Here is a 27,563-nt window from a genome sequence, read left to right as displayed (position 1 = left end):
TATTAGGCTGCATAAAATCATTAAATGTTTCTCAAAAGTGAGGAGGGTGGTAGAACTTTATTTATTTTCAATTGACAACAAAAGTGATGAAGGAGGAACGCTTTATAATTATTCCCCATCAAGAATACCAACCAACACAACTGAGCACACGTTGAACTCGGCATTTATTTCAATGTCAGTTGTCAAGCATTTATTTTGTGGATGACAGAGTCTGCTTCATTTGACTCAAGAAGACCTGGCCGATTTAGCTTGCAATCAGTTCAATTTTGTTTTCTCCACTGGATTGACAGTCAAGGCATTTGTTTAGACAGGTGTGATAAAACTTTAATAATGTTGAACACAACGTTACGGTATGCTATTTCACTCAATGTACAGACGAGCATGAATGTGTGAGTGAGTGGGTGGGTGTCTGAGCGAGAAAGTGAGAAAGTATTGTCGCCTCCACCATTTTGCAAGGATATATTGAATAGAACATCCCTGTCTTATGTGTTTAATGTTTTAATATCAATAATAAATACATATCCAGTTTATTAATACTCACTGTGGTTTTGTGCGTTCTTCTCTAAAAGGCCTGGAAGGGCAGAATAAAAATATTTTATCATAATTTATTTTTTATACATATCCACAGAGAATAGTCAGGCATATACTTGCTGATTATCTTGCTATCACTGTCCACGTGTCGGCGGTATTACAATAGCTCTGGTCGATACTGGATAAAACATATAAACAGCAAATTAGCATTTCCATCTCTTTCATAAATCTCTTGAAATTAATATTGATTTCTCTTTGTTCATTGTGGTGTGGGGTGATTTATCTAGGATATTGTGCTGATAAGGAAATATCCTATCAACGTAAAATGAATATCGCTGTTCAAAACATAGGGTGTCGCGGTAAAGTTGTTACTATATAATTTACAGTCCAAAACAAAACACGTTTATACTATTTTTTACTCCCTTTGTCCTATATATAATCGACAGTAGGAAGAAAATAGTTCATGGCCTGCAAAATGTTTAATAATCTACATTGAAAGCAAAATGATAATTCACTGTGGGCGGTTGGCTTATAAATAATCTGTAATCACATGTATTCCTTTACTTTAGTCACAGCTTGGTTCGATAACAACCACAGGATCAGTGGTAATAACAATGATATTTTTTGTTACCAGTTATATATTTTCAGAGTCATGTATTTGTAAAATATATATTTGTGATGTGTCGGGTAACAAAAAGATCAATGTAGCACAGCTTTCAATATCAGTAATGAACGGTCCCTCTGACGTATGCCGATCTTGTAAAATGGTAAACAAAATAGTCCCCGAAAATAGTGAAATATATTTGGGATATGTATCAATAATGGCAATATATTTTTGAAGGATCCGAACGCAATATACATTAATTAACGCAGAGTGGCTAAATGCGCCATAAATGAAATGAACATGATTTTGTTTCATTGGTGTATAATTACACGCTCTACTTTCTAAGTATATTCCTACGCACTGTCAACATAATTTGCATACGAGTCAATGGCGATTGATAAGTGTTCCCACGATGTAATAAGCGAATAATATGTCAGTGGCACATACTAAGGATCTAACATAGGAAAAATGGAATTAGCTAAAGCAGTTTTCGGGGATCGTTCACTCGACGGATACAGCAGCAAGTCAACAGCTGGTATGTCAAAATGTACTCCATGTTGAACGATGTAGGCTGATGTCGCGATCGTCGTGCCACATCGGCTTATGTGATTGATTGTCAACTTAATTCGTGAGAGTGTAAAACTGACTTCTGAGAGTATTGCTTATAGAATACCGTTCGTTACTGGCAGGTCTGTTATTTTATTTTATTTGCAGACGTATGAATATGTTGCAAATGTTATTATTGTCCGTCGTTTGGTAATATTTGTGAAAATGTACAGGGGAGGTAACTCTAATCGATTTCAAGAATTATTATTGGAAGTGAGTATACTTGTACAAATCAAAATATTTATGTTGGCAGTATTTTACATTTCACTGTTTGGGAAAATAAAAGCATGATATGTTGATATCCTGATTCCAGGGCTACGTGTCAGTAATTTCAATAACAGTGACACTATCCTCTTCCTTGTCAGTAGTTGGGGTCCAGTTAGACTACTTTCTTTGTGCAAACAGTGTACATGGTGTATGACATATGATTTTATGTTTGTAATATACTCTTATTTCAAGTTAGCAACCCATTTTTATGACAAATCTACCTTTCATTATACCTAATTTAAGAAATTTAATAATGATCAAGTTTTAATACTGTATAGAAATAGTACTATTGTAAACAACTTATGGCTAAAACGTTCCCGTGCAAAAACATCCCCTAGCAAAAACAACCATGTTGAATGTACATACCAGTATTCAAGTAATTGAAAAATTACAGAATAATAGATGTACACCTTCATTGATTGATTTTCAGAAAATAACATGTTGTACTCAGAAGTATCAATCTTTACTAGAAATGTGCCTGTATTCAGCAAATTAAGAGTTTACGCCATTGCCTGTCCAGGACATGTGAAAATGAAGTTTGTTTGGTCTAATCTATACCCTGTTGATAGTTGGGGAAACAATTTTTGTTCTGAAGCTGTGGAATTACTGATAGAATTTATGAAAATCCTATGGCATGTTTAAAGGATGACAAAACTTCAGGAAAGAAAAAGCTTTTAGAGTAGGTAATGAAAATTGTAATGGTACAGCGGCATTCAATTGATATATATCATACGCATTTACAGACTGCTGTGAATGGTATTTATTACCTTTCCCTCTATTCAAGATTATTACTACTAATAATACAGTAACCTGTTGAGGGATTTCACTTGTAGTATGTGTTTATCCAATTGTTAAGTACACACCTAATCTGTGAATTCAATACTGTTAGTTAGTCTATTTACTCAACATGCTAAACACAGACAAAACAACATGATAACATGTCTCAGGTTTCATGGCCTGGTGACTGCATAAACTGGACTTGTGATTTGCACAATTAATTCCAAATCAGATGATTTGTCTCTTCTTCTGTCTTCCGAACAATCTTTTGCATGTTTAGTTGTGTATGTAATGTATAAGTTCATTTGTTTCTAATGGGTAATTTTTTATGGTAAATCTGAGTTATTTGACTGTTAAAGAGAATCATTTTTTGTTCTAATTGATCAAAGTTCAGCTATGTGTCAGCGGGGAATTAGCTCTTGGGGGAATAAAGGACAAAATCGACATCACTGTCCCGGAACGCTTTATGTAATCAATAAACAACAATTGCACAATGAGCGGAATACCTGCACTGACAACACAAACACAGCGATGAGCGGACCTTCCACATGTTCCAGCTCAGGCACGAGGTGAGCGGAGCTCCAGCTCAACCTCATGACGTTTCCTACGAGCGACACATCCTGTTCGAGGTCGTCCCTACACCAGCACTCAGAATACCAAGCTTGACTAACACCGTGTAATGGTAACGAATATATAGTAATGAACAACAATGGACAGACAATGACGTTGCTCTGGACATGGGACTTATGCGGGTGATGAACCGACATTGCTCAGGGGATGAACAATTAAGGCAATAAATGTCATACTATAAATAACAGTAATTAACGGGAAGTGATATAGTGGCCCAGGTTGGCTGACAGTGGCAAAAACATTTGATCAGGGGACATTTTAGCTAGCATCCTTCTCCATGTTCTCAGCGTTAGACACTAACGGTTTTAGGGGTTATAGCTGAAACGGCACCTCAGCAAAATGTCAGCTGGTAAAAACGGCACCGGTTGGCGAAAACGGCACCTCGCCTCAAGTAAAAACGGCTACTATCATGAATATTGCCTGGCGAAAATTAGCCCATGTGAATACATCAAATACCATGTAAATAAATTATATAGAATACTACATAAATTGTTCTTATCTTCATTAAAAATAGAGGTGCCATTTTAGCCTGCACCCCAGTTTTAGTACACTAGTCCTTATGATGATAACATATAGCAAGACTCTTGAAACATGTGAAAAGGGCAAATTTCTACTAGTCCTTGTGATATCTTCAGTATTGATGAATGATAATCCTATTTGTATGTGATTAGTTTTGATCATTGTTGATTAAAAGATAGAATAAATGAACAAATATTTGAGTGAAATATCTGACTTCTAACTTGAAAATCAATAACAAGCCAAACATGCTAAAAGCTAAGAAAACTGATCTAACAAATGCTAAATGTCACATTTCTGTAGCAGCATTAACTGTCACATTCTGTGTCTGTCTGATAAACCATTGAATGATTTATCAACAGGAATTTATCTAGACCTTTTCAGAGGTATATGATCAGCCCATATTATGCGACAAATGCTTGTAAACATTCCTAAATTGTTATTTAGATTTACCCAACTCATATTAAGAATCTGTAATGTTTATAGAGGTGATTTATATTTCACTGATGAACATGTTGAACATAATGTTTGTTTTCCCCCCAATTTTCCTGTCAAGAGAACTTAGTTTGAATCTGAGATAAATCCCTGGTCAATGCAATATAGACTTAAACCATGCAATATTTTGTAAACAACTTTTTCGTTTTATTCTTTTGCATGATAAATGGTTAACATTAGGGCTGGGATGAGTCCAAATTTACGACCAAGGTACTCAACCCCCTATTATCCAACTCTACCTGGATACCCTATGTTGGTATCAAGAATTGTTTTATCCGTGCCCTGGCAAATGCTATTTACATAAATGAAGAAAAAAATCAGAACATGCATATACTGAAGTCAACTGAAGTTATATCTTTACTGAAACGTACAAAAGTCAGAAACAAAGTGTGCACAGTCAGAAAGAAATGCAGTGTTAGAAACAAACAGTTTCAATGCACTAGTCCTTATAATGATAACATATATATCAAACCCCTTAAAAATGGCAAATTTCTACTTGTCCTTATGACACCTTAACTATTGGGCAGTTGGTAAGGACTACAGGAGTAGTTCCAATGCAAACATAAGCAACTTGTTTTAAACAATATATCACGTGACTAACCTCGGGTCTCGCTACTCCTGTGGGCACTCAGGTTCTACTCAAGACCCACCTGACCCGAGTACTCAAGTTGTCCATCCCAGCCCTAGTTAGCATGGTGAAGTGACTATATATGTGAGGTATTTTGTTTGTTCATCTTGCATGTCCATTGACCATGTTGATCATGCTTGTGGACAACAGAACTCCGCTGTATCCATCATCATGACAATTTTATCATAGTAATCATCATAGTTTAACCTCGTAATCAGTGTTTGGGCGTAAGAAAATTAGTTTTGTTTTGCTTAATCTTTGCCATGTTGGCATGGTCAGGCATTAGAGGGCAAATAAGAAGTTATAAATCAAATATCCGCTTATCATGTTCATCATGTCAATCATGCTGACAGCATATTTTAAGTGTCTGTCTTTGTTCACATTTTAAACTGTTGACTACATATATATGCAGGTGAGCTGCAGTTCCATGGCACCATTTTTACAATATTTTTTTAATATCTTTTATTTAATTTTTGTTTCTGCATAGGGCTCAAAATGTTTTATGATCGGGGTAGAATAAGTCTTCACCAACCCATACTTGCCGTAAACAACTGGTAAAAGGTGACTATGCATATCGTAAGAGGCGACTAAGGGGATCAGGCGGTCAGTCTTGCTGACTTGGTTGATGCATGTAATTGATCCCAATTGCGTGAATTGATGCTGATGATGTCAATCACTGGATTTTCTGGTCCAGACTCGAATATTTACAGACCGCCATCATATAGCTGGAATATTGCTGAGTTAACAGCAAACAAACACTGTTTTGTTAGCAAGGGTCAGGGGGAGAATTCATCCATTTGTATTGTGATTGTGGAATTCTTGAAGAGGTAATTGTATAAACTTGTTCTTGACCGTCTCTATAGTCTAGTGGTAGAGCGCCCTTAGAGCGGAAGGTCTAGTGTTAGATCCTTGGCCCTGCCATACCAAAAGACATTAAAACTAATAAAAGATGGTACTTGTTGTTGGCGCTCACCATTGGGGGCTAAAACAAGGGCTGGTTGGCGCAGAGTCAGTATACTGTGTCTGAGTGTGGAATCAATGTTAAACTGTAGTATGGTATCTCAGTGGGCTAGCACTATAAAATCAGCGTTATTCCAGACTAGTACAGGCAGCCACACACACACAAGTGCATGTATGTCCCTATATATAAGTGCAATAATCTTAAACGCGGTGTGAAACCCCATTTCACTTCACCCTTATCTTGTTTTTATGAAATGTTCTTCTGTTTCAGTTGAAACACTATCCGAGGATGAAGAAGATATTGTCAGCATATGTACCGGTGAAGGCATCAGCATCACTGCCACGCCCTCTTTCACCGGCAGTGGGGGGTTTATTCCCTCCCCTGGGGGACACTTCTCAGCACTGACACCTTCCATGTGGCCCCAAGACATCATTCTGAAGTTTGGCAATGCTGTAAGATTGTGTCATCATGATGTGTTTTCTATGTCAGCATGGTCAAGGACCTGTTAACTTTCATTCTTGATTTCAAATCTTTCAAGGCCTTATATTTGAATCTGCCTTGAAAAGGCATTACACATTGAGATTCTTTATTGGCATTAAGAAGTTGGATATAAATATTGGACAAATTTCATTGATCAAGATGTCATTGCAGCAATGTATATAGCTTAAATGTAGTTCCTTATCATGCTTATAGGTGACCTCATTTGCATATTTAGATGATTATGACACAAAGTTTATAGAATTCATCAATAACATCATTTTCATGAGGCAAAGGAGTTAAAAATGTGAACTAATTATCAAAGTCCAGTTTCCACCCTTGACGAACTAGGCTAGAATTATTGAGTTATATTTTGACTGGACTTATGAGTCTATGCACATGATGCATGGTCCAATAAAAATCATGTAACCAAATTGTCATCTGGTTCGTTAACTGCCGTGCTGATTTCGGTCTATTGCAGGATTCACAAAGCATCTATAAAGACAACTCAGCGTCAACAGATATTTTCCCAACCTTTTCATGTTTTTGATCAAGGTGCTCACCATCTTGCCAGGGCAAGAAGTTAACCGACTATTTGAGTCCAGTTTCCACCCTTGCTGAACTAGGCTGGAATTATAGAGTTATATTTTGGCTGAACAAATAATTGTATACATAGTCCAGTCAAAATCGCTTTACGAAATCAACATCAGTTCGTAAACATGGATTTCAACTTGCAGATTTTGGTGTATGCAGGATTTGCAAAGAAAGTGTATTGTCAAGTGGGCCTTGACAGATATTTTCTAAATTATTTCATGTTTTTAGTCAAGGTGCTCACATAATTTGATGCACTTCGTGGGGTAAGACCCACTTGATTACAACATAGATCTTGATCATTGATCAGATCGTCTTGACTGGGAGCCGCCATTTTGTTTGAAGTTTTATGAGAGGTGGAATCTGATTGGTCAATAGGGGGTGCATATAAGGGTAATAACTCAAAATAGCCTCTACCAAGCCCAGAAATTCCAGCCTAGTTCGGCAAGTCACAGTCAGTTAGCTTCCTTGCCTTGGGAAGATGCAATAACACTATCCATCATATGATAAATATTTTATTCCTATGAACATGATAAATGTTTTGTGTCACATTAGCATGATCAAAAGACATAACAAAAATTATACGGGACCCTGAATGAATGGTGGTTGTATTTTAGTAATGTTGATATTTCAGCCAGAGGAAGACTCTACGGGACAGTTGGATTACCGCTATGATGAGTTTGGATTCAAAGTAGAAGAGGAAGGTATGATTTAGTTTTTGTTTAATTTTCCCACCACTTTTCCTTAACTCCTTTTTTGAATTCAAGGTACTGGTAACCTGGAATATGGGTTTCTGTGAAGTCAACAATCATTGTCTGAGATAATAAATTACCAGGATAATAAATTGTAGCCATATGGAGTATATCAATACCTCAATATAAATATGAGGATATTATATGAGTGTTCATGTCTCATGCTCTGTTTACGACTCTTGCTCGAGAAATACCAGAATTTAGACACAAGTGTCGTAAACATAGTATGACATGAACATGAATATAATGTTCTGTTTATTACCGAAGAGGATGTCTACATTCAGAGATGGATTTTTGTGTTTACTTATAAAGACCACAAATCACAATTTGTCGAATGACGTCAACAATCTTCAGCTAACTATATTAATATGAATGGGAGTAGTTTTTATCCCCTTTCGTGTTATACCAATAGTTGTTAATGGATGGTACTTATTGTTTCCCTGTCTGGCACTCAGCATTAAGGGGCTAAAACAAGAAGGACTGGTTGGTTTGGAGTCAGTATGCTCTGTCTGAGTGGAATATTTATGTTGAACTGCAGCATGGTATCTCAGTGCACTAGCAGTATAAAATAGGCATTAGTCCAGTGCAGACAAAGTCCTGTCACTGGTTCAGATAAAGCCCTGTCACTGGTTCAGATAAAGCCCTGTTACTGGTGCAGATAAAACCCTGTCACTGGTGCAGATAAAGCCCTGTTACTGGTGCAGATAAAGCCCTGTCACTGGTTCAGATAAAGCCCTGTTACTGGTGCAGATAAAGCCCTGTCACTGGTGCAGATAAAGCCCTGTCACTGGTGCAGATAAGGCCCTGTCACTGGTTCAGATAAAGCCCTGGCACTGGTGCAGATAAAGCCCTGTCACTGGTGCAGACAAAGCCCTGTCACTGGTGCATGAGTAACATGAGTACATCCTTGGTTCTGCTGCAGATGGTCCTGAGGAGAACTCCAGTAAGCTTCTTAGTACGCCATTTGTAGAGGACCCTCAACATCGACTTAAGTGGACAGCGTACCTCGAGTTCACGCACAACAACGAAGTCGGAGACCTCACGTGGGACAAGGTACAAACAAGTTCATATTCCTTGTAAGACACTGTATTCATTTGGAGTATTTACCATTGTTCCATGAATCAACCCTTGTCATGAACTACAGATGACATCAGATGACTTTCTACAATGGTTCATAAATCCTGGTTCACCCTGATTATGTTTATAGGTTTGTCAGCCTGTGTTCGTGGGTTTCACCAAAGTGGTAAACGTCTGTGAGTGAGACATCCCCACATCAAGCTGACACGTTGTGATATAACTGCAGTAGTGTTAAAATGCAGCATTAAGCCTCAGAACTCATTTGCTTATTTGATATCAGGATTGTTTCTGGTGGCTTAAAGCACTTGGTAAAGAGCAGTAAACAGGAAAGTATCAGAAGAAATTTCAAAAGGTTTATCAAGCTTTTGCAAACCTTTTTAACCATGGTTATAAGAAAATTCAGATTGTGTTAGTAAATATTATCAATGAAAAGATTATGCAGTGTTTGAAATTAAGAATGAATTTCAAGTATGTTGAATTATGTTAAATGTTTCCTTAATTGAAATATTATTGCTGGAATTATATCCATGATTGGCTGTACTCCAAATTAATCCTGAATGTATTGGGGTCCTTGTCATAACCCCAATGTTAAAAGTTTATGGGGGTCCCTAGGTTCAAATACTGTCGCAAGAAAGTTCAAGGATTCTACTTTGTGTTTTTCTGGTTTACTTCATAACACTAAATAACAAAAGTGTTTATTTTTATGCCACATGTGTACTACTCATACCAAGAACACCCACATTTGGAAGGCTGTGAGTTGCATAACCCACCAGCCATGACAGATTAACTAGTCTTATAAAAAAAAGTCTACCGGTGTGTCCTTTAATAAATGTTCAACGTCTTTTGAGTTGCATGTGAGGGATGCATAATGAAGCTTCTACTTCTAGCATGATTAGGTAACATACTGATTGTGTATTGTGACGAGGGATGCAACTTAACCAAAACATTTACTACTCCAAATACATGAAATAAAGGTAACATATCAGGGACACAGCCCAGAAATTGAAAAAGGCCTGATATTCTACTAGCCCTTGAGATTAGCATTTAAATGGTTCCATAAGTTTTGAAAATGACCCCATGTATTTATGCACATATCCCTGTTCCCACTTCCTAAGTGTCTGGGCACAACATTGCTAGTTGAATTTCAAACATTTTTGGGGGTGTTGCTATATGTTATCACTGTAAGAACCTTGGATGTTGAAAGGTAAGTGTAGTGAATTGAATATAATAATTATAATTTCCATGGCCTTGAATATGGGGGAGGGAGCTTTGGAAAGTCCTTGAATTTTGTGATGTAATTCTGTATGGACACTGTCTTTAGCTTTATTGTGTAATGGTGCTATATTCCATGCCTATTTATCAGGTGGAGTCACAGCTGCCGAGATCAGAGAAGCTAAAGGGCATGGTGCGGCAAGGCATCCCCCACTCTCTGCGGCCACAGATCTGGATGAGGATGTCAGGTGCCCTGGAGAAAAAGCTGAAGTCAGAACTTACCTACAAAGATGTAGTTAAAGCCAGTGCCAATGATCATCTGATGACATCAAAACAAATTGAAAAAGTGAGCAATATCAAGATCTTTTTTTTTATACATTTACAAAAATATACATAATTGTGAATTTGTCATGATTGATCATCATGAATAGCCAGTGATAGCTGCATTTTAAATGTGATGATTTTTTGTTTATAATGACCTGATCTGTGGATCTTCAATCACAAACTTTCAGAAGTTCGGAATCAAATTATCGTTTCTTTTTTCTCTCCTTCCCCCACCACCCCCCAGTGCCGAGTTTAACTGATTTCAGTAATGCATTATTACTTCAGTGTGAAGGGTGAAGGGAAGTAACTCTAAGACTTTTCCCTACAAACCCTTTTTAAATCACTATTCATGCTACTTTTAAGGTATCACTTATCATGCTTATAAGATCTGTGTTATTCATTTCATCTTTATTACTATTTTGACCACTGTATATGATGTTTGTGGAACAAAACATCTTTAGAAAAGTAATAATCATTGTGATAAGAAGAAGGCCAAGTTTAACTTGTTGAATGAAAACTCAACAAATAGCAATGGATGGTTACTTGCTGTCTCAAGAAGATGAGCTATCTACAGTTGGATAATTCCTCTATTTAGGATCTACTTCGAACAATGCCAAGCAACACATGTTTCTGCAACATCAACAGTACTGGTGTACCTCGACTCCGTCGTATCCTGCGAGGCCTGGCGTGGTTGTACCCAGACATCGGATACTGTCAGGGGACAGGCGTGGTGGGTGCATTGTATTGTCTTACTGGTATATATCATGCTATATCTCATGGCTTAACTCGCTTCATGCATTGTATTTTGAAACACATGTGGTTGTGACATCATGACATCACATCACGCTACTGCTGACCCTGTTTGCAGTTGAGTTGCTATACGGAGAGTCTGGTGGCAGACAGAACATAGATATAAATGTTACACAAACTGTTTCCACCAAAACTAAGCTCGTGTAACTTGTGACCTTGTTGTGATAAATTTATACATGTGTCTCTATAGCAGGCTGTACATGATTTTTCAAGCTTAAAGTTTATAAACATCCCTTGACCTCTGTTGTGGTGTACTGGACCATTCAAATCCTGTACAATCTGCTAGAGATATGTGTAAGTCATAGATTGTCTTCACTGTTTAGTAGGCACAGGTGTCTCAGTTATTTAAGGTGCCTTGATTTGCTGTGCTTATTTACGTACCTTAGTGTTGCCAGAAATCTTGTGTTCGAACCTTACATTCGCCCTGAATGTGTTTCTAGGATTTGGTGCATTGTACTGGTGGTCATGGGTGGTAAAGTTTTAAACATCACTTTTGGCCCTCCTCCCACATCCAAGCGATGTTGGGCCAAACTAACTCACTCACTGCAGTGTTTATGCCAGTAGAGATTCCCAGGATAAATGTTTGTGTTGCAGATTGCTGCCTCCCTGCTGCTGTTCATGGAAGAGGAGGACACATTCTGGATGATGTGTGCCATCATAGAGGACCTGCTGCCGGCATCCTACTACTCCAGCACCCTTATAGGCATACAGGTCAGTCAGCCTCTACACACCATATATAGGCATACAGGTCAGTCAGCCTCTACACACCATATATAGGCATACAGGTCAGTCAGCCTCTACACACCATATAGGCATACAGGTCAGTCAGCCTCTAAACACTAGATAGGTATACAGGTCAGTCAGTCCCTACATACTAGAGAGACATACAGGTCAGTCAGCCTCTACACACTAAATAGGCATGCGGGTCGGTAAGCCTCTACACACTAAATAGGCATGCAGGTCGGTCAGCCTCTACACATTAGATAGGCATAGAGGTCAGTCAGCCTCTACACACCATATAGGCATACAGGTCAGTCAGCCTCTACACACTAGATAGGCATACAGGTCAGTAAGCCTCTACACACTAAATAGGCATGCAGGTCGGTCAGCCTCTACACATTAGATAGGCATAGAGGTCAGTCAGCCTCTACATACTAGATAGGTATACAGGTCAGTCAGCCCCTACATACTAGATAGACATACAGGTCAGTTAGTCCCTACATACTAGAAAGGCATACAGGTCAGTCCCTACATACTAGATAGGCATACAGGTCAGTCAGCCCCAACACACTTGATAGGTATACAGGTCAGTCAGCCCCAACACACTAGATAGGCAAACAGGTCCGTCAGTCACTACACACTAGATAGGCATACAGGTCAGTCAGTCCCTACACACAAGATAGGCATAGAGGTCAGTTAGCCCCAACACACTAGACATACAGGTCAGTCAGTCCCTACACACCAGATAGGCATACAGGTCAGTCAGTCCCTACACACTAGATAGGCATACAGGTCAGTCAGCCCCAACACACTAGATAGGCATACAGGTCAGTCAGTCACTACACACTAGATAGGCATACAGGTCAGTCAGCCCCAACACAATAGATAGGCAAACAGGCCCGTCAGTCCCTACACACTAGATAGGCATACAGGTCAGTCAGCTTCTACACATTAGATAGGCATACAGGTCAGTCAGCTCCTACACACTTGATAGGTATACAGGTCAGTCAGTCTCTACACACTAGATAAGCATACAGGTCAGTCAGTCACTACACACTAGATAGGCATACAGGTCAGTTAGCCCCAACACACTAGGCATACAGGTCAGTCAGTTCCTACACACTAGATAGGCATACAGGTCAGTCAGCTTCTACACATTAGATAGGTATACAGGTCAGTCAGTCCCTACACACTTGATAGGTATACAGGTCAGTCAGCCTCTACACACTAGATAGGCATACAGGTCAGTCAGTCCCTACACATTAGATAGGCATACAGGTCAGTCAGCCTCTACACACTAGATAAGCATACAGGTCAGTCAGCCCTGACACACTTGATAGGCATACAGGTCAGTCAGCCTCTACACACTAGATAGGCATACAGGTCAGTCAGCCTCTACACACTAGAAAAACATACAGGTCAGTCAGCCTTTACACACTAGATAGGCATACAGGTCAGTCATCTCCGACACACTTGATAGGTATACAGGTCAGTCAGCCTCTACACACTAGGTAGGCATACAGGTCAGTCAGCCCCTACACACTAGATAGGCATACAGGTCTGTCAGCTTCTACACACTCGATAGGCATACAGGTCAGTCAGCTCCTACACACTTGATATGTATACAGGTCAGTCAGCCTCTACACACTAGATAGGCATACAGGTCAGTCAGTCCCTACACACTAGATAGGCATACAGGTCAGTCAGCCTCTACACACTAGATAGGCATACAGGTTAGTCAGTCACTACACACTTGATATGTATACAGGTCAGTCAGCCTCTACACACTAGATAGGCATACAGGTTAGTCAGTCACTACACACTTGATATGTATACAGGTCAGTCCGTCCCAACTCACTAGATAAGCATACAGGTCAGTCAGTCACTACACACTAGATAGGCATACAGGTCAGTCAGCCTCTACACACTAGATAGGCATACAGGTTAGTCAGCCCTGACACACTTCATAGGTATACAGGTCAGTGAGCCTCTACACACTAGATAGGCATACAGGTCAGTCACTCACACTGGATAGGCATTCAGGTCAGTCAGTCCCTACACACTGGATAGGCATACAGGTCAGTCAGCCTCTACACACTATATAGGTATACAGGTCAGTGAGACTCATTTTGAAAGCAAGGTTAACATATGATATACAACTGTAGCTTGTCATTTTATGAGATATATTCCTTCATTAAAGTGAATGAACAGAAGACCTACCAATGCATATTTAGTTGATTTGATTTAATTAATGAAAGATGTGCTTGAGATCTCTTGTTACTGTCATCAGCATGATAAACATTTGATAAAATTTTACATGTTACCTTGGTTACCCTCAAGTATACTTGTACCGTTTTATATGTAGATTAATGCGAACTTCGGGGACTATTAAAAACCCTATTCACTATCTCCATGGTTTTGTAATTACTATTATGTTGCCATAGTGCAATAATTTCTACAAGCCGGACAAGCTTATGGATTACATCAACATGATCAATACATCTGTCCCTGGTTTTGTGATCTATAGATGACAATAATATTCGATAAAGTGAAAACAAGAAATAGTGAAAAAGGAACCCTTCAATTCATAATCATTGTCAGCAAATAATTTTCCATTCATATAATCCATTTAAGAACAAAATATGTTTACATTTTTGTGATTGTTAATGGCACAGGTACTACAGAAATGTACCGCTGGTATCATGTTATATTTGATCATTGGCCTATTGAAATTATTACTAGCTACAGGCAAGCAGGCTCATGGTACTAACACTGTGATGTTGGGTTTGATTCCCAGGCTGACCAGCGGGTGTTGAGACAGCTGCTCATAAGCTACCTGCCGGACGTTGACCTTGTCTTGAAGGAACACGACATAGGTAAGATGTTCAATATGGTGAAAAGTTGTAGATACAGTCTTGGAGTTATTGTGTGGCACGGTAATATTGTGTATGCTTCTTAGGAAGTGAATTGTGTCCTGTATTCCATGAATGCTATTCAACTCCTAGGCTTCTATCAGCACAGTGCGGCATGGGTGGCCAAGTCGCCTAAGGCCTCGTAAGTCACTGTGCAGAGTTTCGTCCCTTGGGCATGCCAGAAACCTATTATCGTGGGTTCGAATCCCTGTTCACCCTGTTTATGTTTCTTGGTTCGTCAGCGCCCTACCCGTGCTCGTGGGTTTCACCAAAGTGGCAAATGTCTGAGACCAGCACCATGATATAACTGGAATACTGTTGAAAGTGGCATTAATCCCAACTCACTAACCTATCGGAACAATTATCTGTCAGTGTTACGTATTTGATGTGTTGTTGTATTGAAAAAAAGAACCTAAGATTAGAAATGATTGGGAATAGCAATTGAATAAGGCTTGTACTGTGTCAGTAACTGGAAACACTTGCTTTGTAATGAATATAGCTATCAAATACAAACAATTTGATGGAATACAGTCATTATTATTTTACTGTAATGGTACCCTGTCATCCATCATGTCCATAGTTGAATAAGCATGAAACAGGGTTAGAACTTAACACTAGCCTGCTGGCCCAAGGCTAGAATATATTCATTCAAGCTGGTGTAAATTTCCCTGTTTCCCCATTGTTTTAACATTAAAAGGGCATTATATCTTTACCATACACTGGGCTAGCAAAGCTTTTAGCTCTGTTAGCTCTAACCCTGAGAAAATATTGATTCAGGGAAGCATCTTTATTATATTGGCTTACTATTTACAAAGCAGTGTCCCAATTTCAAAAGGACCACATCAATGACCTGAAGCAAATGACTGACAAAAACAAAAATACACTTATAGATAAATAATACCTTGCATGTGAGCATGAACTACAATCAATTAGTAAAGAGGGAGGTACCAGGATTTGTTCTGGTACATTTTGTTCTGCTTAGAAACACTAACAATTAGTCTCGCTAGATACTAACCTGCTAACCAAGTGTGCTGCACAGGTGGCCTTATCCTCTATAGTGCTGCAGCTTGCTGTGCAGAGTTGTGTCCCTTGAATGATTGTGGACTTGAATCAAAGATTCACCATGATTGTGATCCTTTGTTTGATCAGTGACTCTCATAATGTGTGTTTCAACTTGCTGGACAGCTGGTTGGCCCAGCACAATGCTTCTTTGAACATCCCTTGCTACTAACTGGATGCTCCCGTCCTGCTGCTGCTGCATGCTGTCCTGTTTGTTTCAGAGCTGTCCCTCATCAGCCTGCACTGGTTCCTCACCCTGTTTGCCAGTGTCGTGCACATGAAGGTGCTGCTCAGTCTGTGGGACTTGTTCTTTTATGAGGGGTCAGTGGTACTCTTCCAAATTACCATGGGCATGCTCAAACTGAAGGTGGGTCAACTTGCTTGCTCGCTTGTGCTTGTAATTAACATGTTTAATAGTGGAATGAATCTATTAATGCATATTAAAATCAATGATGTGGTTCTGATTCAATTCAATTCAATTTCAAATTGGGAAGGTTCTTGTAAAGTTTTGTTAAATTGTTTTGTCACAAACACTGCTACTATTTCGGCGAACTACTGTAAAGTTAGCACTGTTTGGTATGTGTATTCATGCGTGCTCTGTGATTTGTGAAGAACACTGTATATCACTGAAAGCAATGTTTGGGTTGGCACATTAAATTAGGTTTGGTCAGGTAATCGGATCCACATCATTGTTTTAGGCTAATATGTCATTGTATGGCAGGCGGTATTCTCTCCATCAACAACAGAAGTTCCAGATTAGAAGAGCTACTGACTCTTATTAGAAGAGTTGCTGTTGTTGAATGCAGCAGTCAGCAAAAGTCCAGGGCCCTGTTCCACAAAGAAGTCACAAAGATGGCACTAAGGCTTTACTCCCATACTTTAACACAGACTTATGTCATAGTGCAATGAACGCCTTGTGAAACATGGCCCAGCTTTTCTTATTTTGTTGCAACAGCAGCCTGTAAGGTTCAGAGTCACAGTGAAAATAATAATGTCCATCTTCCCGAGGCAAGGGAGTTTACTGACTGTAAAAGTCCAGTTTCCACCCTTTGACCGACAATCGACCGAAATCAGCACGGCAGTTGGCGATCTGGATGTTGATTTCGTTATCTGATTTAAGTTGGACTATGCATAGTCTTGTTAGTCCAGCCAAAATATAACTCCATAATCCCAGCCTAGTTTGGCAAGGGTGGAAACTGGACTTTTAGAGATAGGTCACTCCCTTGCCTCAAGAAGATGGTGATTGACATCATGAGCATCAATCTACACAATTGAGATATGATAACATGCATCAACAAAGTTAAAGAGTTTGCCCATCCGAACCCGTTAGTCACCTCTTACTACAAGCATGGTTTGCTCAAGACTCGGATCTTCAAAGGGGCCCATGATGTGATAATGGATATTAACAGTTTTATTGCATGAAAGCATTTATTGTTCTCACAAACATCCCCTGCTTGACATGAGATCTTACTTCAGGATATTCATAATTTCAAGATTAGGCCTATTCATCAGAGATAGGTCAAGTCCACCGACAAAAAGATTGTAAAGGTTCCAAATATGTTTTGTTTTTTTAGTATTTTTTTAATTAAAAAGTATAGAGCAACAAATTTACATGGGGTGGTAGGGACCCACATAAGGTTCCAAGTGTTGTTAGATGAGTTAGCACAATCTTTTGTATGTATTCCCCACATCTGCTGTTTCTATGGTTGCTGTAGTGGACATTTTCACTTCCTGTATAAGAAGTGTTTCACCTTTATTTTAAAGGCGAATGATTTCCAAGAACAAAGATGCTGTCGTAATGGGTTGACAATTGCTTCATCAACTTTTGTCACCTAATTTGACGCCTTAGTTCATGAAAACATTGAGTGTAACACTAAATCAAATTGTTTAATTTTTTAACCTATCCTCCATTACTACCTTAATGCATTTACTGCTGTTTTTCTGACTAGGAAGGCTGAGCTGTAAGAGGTCCTGGCGGCAGAAGTTGTTGTTCCAACAAGTTGTGTGGCATATACCCTCCAACAGCTACCATGTGAGGGGTTCCATCGTCGTGGTGCGATCTTTGCAGCTCTCTCTCCCCTCGTGACTTCACTAAATACCTTAGTGTCTTGAGGAAATGACACACCCAACGTGCCTGCAGATATCCCCAGATGGCCGACCACAGGGAAACTTCTCTGACTACGGAGGTCCCTATTAATGTCTTCACTGAGGTGTTATTGTCCCATACCACGCTGCAGTCTTCTACAGCATTCACGCCTGCACTCATGTATGCACTTATTGTCAAAGACACCAGCACGCCCAGCGCTGACGCCTCTCATGCCTCCCAAGTTTTGGCTCCTTACCTGCACCGTATCTGGATCACGTTTAGGTTCATTGGATGCAATCTATGTCCCTGTCATCCAGGGCTCAGATGACTCCTATGGCGTCTCTGACTCCTTCGATGCCTGCGGCACACCTGGTCTTCACTGTTCCCATTCCAGCGCTTCAGGCCACCGCAACGCCCGCTGTTACACTGGCGCCTTAGGAGCCTCCAGGTTTTCAACCATTAATTAGCTTACCACCCATGTCCTCGGCTCCTGCTGTTGTGCTGGTGGCACCTCTTGTGCATCATATCAATATATCTTTGTTTCCTTTTCTACGACTACCTCATGTCCGTCCTTGGCTCCTTTAGAGGACACTACTACCCCTCGTCAACCTCACACACGTGCCTCTAACTCTCCCCCGTCTTCACGCTGCACTCCAGGTCTTCTCGCTCTAGACAGTCCTGTAGTCATTCCCTGCTTCGCTGGCATTACAACTATCCTTAGGACACTTTGCTGAGCTCCGTAGGTATGTTCTTGGGCTTAACCAAGTATCGGATTGGATGGTGCATAGGTTAGGTTCAGTCGCTGCCTCCCTGGGCCTGGTTGTTGATAAAATAGACACAATTTTGTCCTCTCCTACATTCATCCTGCCAGTTCACATGCTGACTGATTTGATATTTGCTTTGGATGACAATTTCTCGAAGCTGTCCCTTACTCCGGCATTTAATACACCTCGTTACCAGAAAGTGGATTTTCCCATGCATGCGTTCGAAACCGCAGATAATGCTCAATCTCTCGACGATGATTTACATCCAATGACTGGCTCCTCCACAATTTCATTAATGTCAAATCAACCATCTACGTAATCAACTCAGGGTGGCCTTGGCGGAGATCACTACCACCAGGCTTCTCAGTTATCTCTCATAAACAGATTGGGATTCAAGAAGCAAGAGGCAACTCCTAATTCAGCCTTGGAGTGCATCTTTGCTCTTCAATGGTGACATCTCCACGGGTACCTGTTTTGCACAGACCAGGATCTCTTCCTAGTACCCAGCGACAGGTAACACAAGATGGACTGGTGGACGCACTCTCCAGACTGGATAAAGTGGCTTCCACGGAGTGGATGCTCCAGCCCAATGCCTTCACCCTGGTTTGCCAGCAGCTCAGCCTACCACTCAGCGACCTACTTGCCACCAGCCAAAATTATCAGCTTCAGACCTACATCTCCCTGGTCATGTACCCTCTGCACACCATTATCTTGCAGGCTTATGACCTCGCCGGTATGGAACCGCCCATTACCAAAATCCCCATGAGATTCGAGCTGTCGCTTCGACCATGACTCTCCACAGCAATTGTTCCTTCAAGTCCATCATGGAGGGTTGTTTTTGGCGCTCGGATACTGTATTCTCTGGTCATTATCTTCGAGGCGTGGCTCTTGAGGTTGTGCAAGGTGTCCATAGTTTTGGTCCCCAGGTGGTGGAGCAGCAGGTCACAAACCCCAGACGGTCTTGACGTTTACACCTCCGAGCTGACCCTGCGACCTCTCTGGTAGAAATTACCTGAGACGAGAGGGTTTCATTCTTCTGTTCATTCTAGCTGCTTGCATTGGAATTTGGAACTTGGCAGACACCCTTTTCTACTTTTCCATTTTCCATTTTCCATGACTGGACTTCACACCTCCTACTCTGCCTCATGTGGCTGTATCAGACAGGAATGGTCTTAGGCTTCCGGTTTTCCCACTCGGGAAGCTGGTTACCTGGACTGGTTGAGGGTCTATCCTGAAATTTTTAAGGTGTGCCCCCTTCCGTTCCGTCTGATTAAAATGCATTAAGGTAATAATGCAGGATAAAATTTAATAAAATCTAAGTCTCTTTTACGTTGATACTTATCCTGCATTACTACATCTAAAGTGCCCGCCCATCGCTTTGCTACCTCCCCGCGAAGCTTTCAAATGTTTTTACTAGTGATTATACATGACATCGCTACTTCCGGTCACAACTTCTGCAGCCAGGACTTCTCACAGCTCCATCTTCCTTGTCAGAAAAGCAGCAGTGAAAGCATTAAGGTAGTAATACAGGATAAGTATCCAAATGTTAAAAATATTTAGATTTTACAAATTCGAAGGTTTGTTTAACAAATGAAATGTCAAAATTTTATTTTGATTTTATTATTGCCTGTAGTGTCCTATAATTGATTTTATTAGACTTTAAATGTTATTACCCTCACATATCTGATATAACAACCAGCGGATCTTACTGTTTCTTTTCTGCCGGTAATATCCTTTTTGTTCAACAAATTAATACATTAAAAACATCAGTCCATGAAGGATTTATTAAAAATATTTTGATATAAACATAAATCTGTTAAGTGGTGATGTTTTGCTGCATGACTTCGCTATCTGTTGTCTGTTAGATGATGGGAGTCTTTGATCTTGCCTCCTTCCATGATAGAAGGTGTCATTATATGCCATTATAAGTGCAGTGAACCTGAGGTGACAATAAATCTAGACAAGTCTAGACAAAAATATGTTAATTTTGTAATCCTCTCAATGCTATCAGCCAAATGTCTCAGGCGTCAGTCACTCGTAATGGCCATTGTTGACTTGGGACACTTCATGTTGAGCAGCATGCAGTCCAATATTTTCTTTATAATGTTTCTAAAAAATAAAAACAACTTTCAGTTTCATAAATTATAAACAAAAATAACCTGGATTGTTTCATCATTGATTGGATGCAACGGCCATGACTATGGCAATGGTTGTAAACAAACAACTCGTGCATCGTGACCCAGTAATACTCATATACCGGTGAATATTGCAATCTTTTTGCAGTATCTAGCTTCATTCTCTAGAATTTTTTTTGTAGTTATTTCATGATTAAGAATATGTCTGGCTAGCTTTGTCTTTCTATTTGACACGTACTGATAAGGGTTTCACTTGTCACACAGCTATCTTTATGAAAGTGACTCATTCAAATCAGCAATCTTTTTATTATATTCTCCAAATATATATGATAAATGTTTTATGATCATTACATTTCAATATTTATACTCGATTGTTTGGCCTAAATTTTTTTTGCGAATATGAAAAACAATTTGACGTTATTAATAGATAAGCTGAAGATATATTCTTAGTTTTCAGGGAAACAGTTGATAAACATGATCAATGATGAATGAAGAATCTGCCCAAGTCCTGTAACATCTTTAAGCTGTATCTCTGCAGTTATTGTCTGAAAAAGACTTATATTTGTTATGTAAAATATTCTCTTTATTTTTCATTGTTTCCCTAAAGCTTTTTGATTAAACCAACATAATTTCTTTTTCTGAATTCAATTTAAATCAAATAATCATTTTTATGTTATCAGATTTTTTAGTTTTGACAGGACACAAACCATTGGACCCTATTATATGTGTTGTTAAGGATTATTAAAAACCAATAGTGAGCAGGTAATTTTCAATTTTGTCCAGCACATCTGTTGTTATGTGACAGCTGGGAGTTTTACATTACCAACTCGATTCTTGACTGTTATGGTAGCCTGAATTGTGATGTCACAGAAGTGTAGATCAGTTTGTATTGTGTTGGTTTTATGGCTATTTCACCTTGGAGTACTAATAATCAACTGAAAAGTTTAACGTACTTGCCGGTGCTGTTGTCGAGTGACTCTAGTAAATGTCCAGTTCTAATGCTACATGATGGTTCCGGCTCGAAGTCGCTGTGTCTATTGGGAAGTCAGACCAAGGAAGCGCCATGTAGTAAGGCTATTGTATTTAATTACTTGGTTCATATTTATGCTGACTCAACATTTCCCCAATGTGTTATGAAATTAAGAGCTTGAGGTTCAGTGTCCTGTTGAGTGTATTTTCAGTGATGCAAAAAGTACTGAAGTTGGGTTCTAAAGGATGAAAATGTACCCTTTTACATGTTATGCACTTCACCCTACCAAGAATTCTTTTCAGATATCGCTTAAATAAATTTGACTGTTGGCAATCTGTAAAACGGGGAAATAAGAAAAATCAAACTTATGTTTCTTTTGCAAATTTACACTTTCAATTACTGATGCTTTTTTATGTCAATTATTAATGATGTAGTATGTGGTTGGACGTAAGATTGTACGGTCCAGTGTCAGCTCTCCACAGGTATGTGGCCTTGACCTTGTTTCTTATCTTGATGGTGGTCCCATGATATGCTTACCTCATGTAGTGATACATACCTTCATTCTTTAGTCACGATAAGATGTGTATTAATTGGCACAATTTTTGCCTGAAATCCTTCAAATTCCACTTGGCCATTCAAGGTGTTGCTATCAATAAGTTTGTGTTCAAATTGCCTGACTAATGTTATCATATCTTGGTATATGAACTTTCATATCATATCCTCTGCACCACAAACCGGGACATCCTCTGCACACGCAATCCGGGACATCCTCTGCACATGCAAACTGGGATAAAGTCTGCAGGCGCAGACCGGGTTCAAACTTAATTTCTGATCATTATGCTTAAGAGGTTGGTCATGTGACCCCTTTTAGTTGGCATACCATGTGTTATAGATATATGGAAAACCCTTTAGAAATGTGCAGTCGACAATATGACTAAAATAAATGAAAAACCATCAAGTTAATGTCTTCTTAGCCACTTGGTTTTTTTTTATTTAACAATGTTAAATTTTTGTTGATTTTTAACAGTCTGTCAGCATGGTCAGTAACCCCTTATACTTCAAGACCAATAGTGAAAACACCAAACAGTATGGTATCTGTGGAAAGAGCAGAATCTGGACTGTAATCTCAATACAAACAAAGGCCAGGTGAATAAAATAGGACAAAGAGTTAAGTGATCCTTAGGGTATTACCTCTCTGACTGTTTCCTAGAAACTAGTAGTTTGTGCTATTTCAAGGGATTCACCTGGGTACTTCTGATACGTCCCTAAACTGGCCTAATTCCCAAAAATATTTGTTGTAATGCCCTACTGTCCTATTACATTGCTTATTAAAGAGTTAAATAAGAAAATGCAATTTAGGAAAAATGGTTTGAAAATCAAATGTTTGGATAAGGGAGTCAGTATACAAGCATTGATTGTCAAAAGATAATGTAAAAATGTCCATGTTTGAAAAAGAATGTCCAAATGTTTTGTAAGACTTACTAACCAGTACAAATTTCATTGCCCCAGTGGAGATTCTGCCTTACAATTGGTCCCAAGCAACTTTATCGATCGGTTGGGTCAGACTCAGTGACTTGTTTGATTGTGTGTCATTGTACCACAAAGGCATGAATTCATTGCTCATAATATCAGTCACTGGTTTGTCTAGTCGACAGTCAAATATTTACAGGCTGCCGTCCAAAAGATGCAATTTTGTGTATGGCGTTAAAAGGAAACAAACAAGAATGAAAATTTATGAAAAGAGTAAGGTGGTTCCCGCTGGAAAGACAGATATTTGTGTTTCCGGTTTGCTGAACGGGAATCCTTATCTGGAGCTCCCTACAATATTTTTCCCCCAGTATTGTCCATAGACTAAGCCTCCAGAATAAGTTTCACTACGGAAAACAGTTTTTTTTATCATGTTTTAAGAACTATAACAACTGAAAAAACCTGACCTTCCTACCCCGTTTTGGGATAGACTTGAATATGTTTATACATTTGGTTTTTTTCCTTATCATTTGTTTATTTTGTTGCAGGAGAATGAGCTGAAGACACTGGACAACTCCGCCCAGATCTTCAATGCCCTGTCTGATGTACCAGGAGATGTGCAGGATGTTGAAGATCTCATTGAGGTAAGAGCTGCAAATCTATCCTTTCCAACTCCCATATGATAACTGTGCCAGGTAAATAGTATGTGGTATAACCAGCCAATATAACTTGGTCTTTGTAGTTCCGCAAGACTTTTTAAAATTGATCTTTAGATCCCACTGACCCTAAGATATTGAGAATTGAAAAATAGACTTATATATGTTTTTTGTCACCTGAAAGCACTTTTTGCACTGCCCACAACCTGCAGATGATAGGTTAAACTGCGAGATTGATGAAACAAGACTGACTCTAACACCACAAATATCTGAAATGTCTTTATTCCCCAACCTGTCGACCAGAATGACACAATAATCATTAAACCAAGCATTAAAAAAGATCTAGCCTTACAGTAACTTGATAATTTGCTGATTCTACATAAATGACAAAAGGACAACAAACAACCATGAAACACATTGTTTATTGATTGTTAGTGTGTGATGTGGTTATTTCACATTTTGTCCAACTTCCCTGGCTGCATGTACACTGCAAGGCATCATTTGGACAAATTCGTCTTTTCAAAGCAGAAATATGCATAAATAGAGAAGAAATTGTCTGGAACATGGCATAACCAGGATTAATAGTGGTCTTTGTGTGGCCCGCTATCATTGGAAACCTTTGTGCACTCTATTTTACTGGATAGTTACTAAAGCTGAAACATTTCACAAATGTACTGGAACAACTTGATTTCAAGACTCAACCTTATGATGCATGGCATGCTTCATAATGTATCGGTATGTATCAGTCTCAATTTGGTTTTCTTAAACTGCGCATAATATGCCCTTGAATTAGCTATTAATGTGAATGCTGTAATTCTTGAAATTAACGCGAGCGTGAATTAAATGAGAAAAATACAAGTGTTCTTGGCTCGCATTTTTAAACATCGCATTTATATCAACAATAAGACATTTTGGATAGCAGAAATACCAACTTAGACATACGCTGAAATAAACAACTATGTATTTCTAATCACTGTTTATTGAGCAGCACTTGTAACAAGTATATAAACAATGTCATTCAAACACTAATTACATCCTGTGAATTGCCACTGCTGGGGTCAAGACAAGAGTTCTACTCACTTATGTCATCACTGATCACACCTGCAAGTCCAGACAGACCCCACCCACGCAACATGGTGTCTTTGTTCTTTGTGACTGCGTCAAAGGCTGACACGAGCCAGCGCGCATGTGTTATTTTAGCGGAAATACTCTACTCAGCGCTAATAAGCAGTGCTTTTTTGTGTGTGATTGGATTAATGTAAGGTTGGATTAAGGTGAGGATTCTCCTGTAAACCTGACAGAGGACATTTTCTTTAGATAACAATATCCACTGATGCTTGAGAGGAGGGAGGTGTCGCATTCATATTGAGTTGCATTTTTGGCCAGGGGCCAGTTTTCGTATTCTTTTGGAGACGCATTAATTTCACGATTTACAGTATTTGAAGGAAAAAGTCATTTTGGTAACTGAAAATGGCACTTATGTAAGAAGTTTCACAAGCTCACCCATTTCATATAGATTTTAATTTTAATATGACGACTGATAAATGCAGAAAATGTTTCTAATGTTGTAATAGTTTCCAGGATGACAGAGATGTCTATGATGATATTATTTACCCCGACACAGAATGGGAGGGAGGGAGTGAGTGGCGGTCGGGTAGCCTAGTGGTTAAAGCGTTTGCTCGTCACACAGAAGACCCGGGTTCGATTCCTGACTTGGGTACAATGTGTGAAGCCCATTTCTGGTGTCCCCCGCCGTGATATTGCTGGAATATTGCTAAAAGCGGCGTAAAACCATACTCACTCCACCCAGAATGGGAGGAGAATTATAAGCAGAGTTCTTGTCCAATCCTTTCCTCGATCAATTAATTGTTAGCAGGATTGAAGAAATTTGTTCTTGATGTTCATGATGTTGGAGCTATTGTCTATTGACAGTTGACTATTGAGCTCACCAGGTCACATCCCAAGTGATCTTGACCTTGTGTCGCGACCCGTTTGTACATGATCTGTTGTCTGATGTTGTCTACCATCATCTCTGCAAAATGATGGACCAGTGATACTGAACATGACTTACATGTTCATCCCAATATGACTGCAAAGTTTCTTCAAAAGTATGCCTTGGAAGGAGGAAAGTGAATGAGTGAGATGGGTTTTACACTTTTTGACCAGTATGTCACTAATAATACGTCTGCTATATTTGGAAGGTACACTGAAGTGATGTAAACCTACTACTGTGGTCAAACCAAGAATCATACGCTTGGTTTTAAACCCATGATCATGAGGGTTATTATGATTCACTCGCGTATTCGGTGAATCGTACCGTATCCCTTCATGAATTGAATTCCTTATTCACTGTCACTAGAATGGAATAGTTATACCAAAAATTAAAAGACTGTTTTTCACTTGAATTCATCTTTTATTTATCAAATCAATACAGTAAAGTACGGTTATAACGAACTCAAAGGGACTATTAATTTTAGTTAGTTATAACCGTAGTTGGTTATAAGCATATATACAGTATAACAACAGCAAATAGTCGGGACCAAAAAGTAAGTTCGTTATATCCATCAGTTCGTTATAAGCGTGTTCGTTATAAGCGTAGTTAACTGTATATGTAAAATGGAACGTATATCAGCCATGCATGGCCAAGTTTGTTTTCACCTCTTCATTTACCTGAATTCGCTGAAGGGATACGGTGTAGTTTTTTACTGTGCATAATTCTTGATAATTTTGTTTTACACTATGAATCATAAACAACTACTATTCTAATTTCATACTCTGATATGCAACGTGTGAGGAGAGGCAATAGCAGCATAGATCGTGTTAGGTAGGGGGAGCATATGCTATTGTGTTGGTAATTTACCCCCCACAACTCCTCGATTTAAACAGCTGATCCATCTATAACACTCATCAGTTATTTGGACCCCAAAGGTAGCATTGTAGCAATGGATCACCGTATCTCATTGCAACCATGAATCTGCAGTGTCATCAGGGTCAGATAATGTCAAATAATTGATTTTGTTGTTGTTTTTCAAAATATAATAAAGAATACATCAACTGCTGACTTGTTATTGTATTAGTGAATAAATATTCGTAATCGTTACCCTATATTCTTGACATGTATTGTATTTGCTTCATAACAATTCTTTGCCCTACTGATCATAGGGTGCTGTTACACCAAAGGGACATAACTCACATTGACCTTGATCTGACATGTTGATTTAACTTTGGCTTATTGACTGTGTTCGCCATGCAAAATTCACTTACTGCAGTCAGCAATAATGAAGCTTGACTTTTGTGAGATTAATGTGGCTTGTAATGTAGGTCCCTTTATCCATGGAAAAATACTGAAGCTGCTTTCTGTTCCAATATTCTTGTACTTAACTGTTATGAAATGAATCTGTTCATGGTTTGACATTGAATAATTCTATTTGGAACATGGGTAATAATCCATCTTCACGGCTTTTGCTCATTGTTATTAATTGAAACAGACTTTAATCTTAGACCTAGGACCTAAATCACTGTAAATTAACTCACAA

At 39.1% G+C, this 27,563-nt stretch overlaps 1 protein-coding gene across 1 annotated transcript in view; it reads left to right on the top strand.

Annotated features, from left to right (window-relative positions):
- The first annotated feature begins 1,506 nt into the window (after positions 1 to 1,506).
- Positions 1,507 to 27,563, top strand: part of LOC139468077 (small G protein signaling modulator 3-like) — a 75,760-nt gene continuing 49,703 nt past the window's right edge. The window contains exons 1-10 of the mRNA XM_071249786.1: positions 1,507 to 1,670; positions 6,286 to 6,467; positions 7,718 to 7,787; positions 8,758 to 8,888; positions 10,276 to 10,470; positions 11,044 to 11,178; positions 11,853 to 11,969; positions 14,776 to 14,854; positions 16,171 to 16,316; positions 23,920 to 24,015. Of these exons, the coding sequence (XP_071105887.1) occupies positions 1,604 to 1,670; positions 6,286 to 6,467; positions 7,718 to 7,787; positions 8,758 to 8,888; positions 10,276 to 10,470; positions 11,044 to 11,178; positions 11,853 to 11,969; positions 14,776 to 14,854; positions 16,171 to 16,316; positions 23,920 to 24,015 (1,218 nt within the window). The 5' untranslated portion in view covers positions 1,507 to 1,603. The remainder of the gene's footprint in view (positions 1,671 to 6,285; positions 6,468 to 7,717; positions 7,788 to 8,757; positions 8,889 to 10,275; positions 10,471 to 11,043; positions 11,179 to 11,852; positions 11,970 to 14,775; positions 14,855 to 16,170; positions 16,317 to 23,919; positions 24,016 to 27,563) is intronic.

Source organism: Haliotis cracherodii, unplaced genomic scaffold (assembly GCF_022045235.1).
Source record: "Haliotis cracherodii isolate W230 unplaced genomic scaffold, xgHalCrac1.p SCAF_2, whole genome shotgun sequence".
Lineage (NCBI taxonomy): Eukaryota > Metazoa > Mollusca > Gastropoda > Lepetellida > Haliotidae > Haliotis > Haliotis cracherodii.
This window is presented reverse-complemented; position numbering and strand designations above follow the sequence as displayed.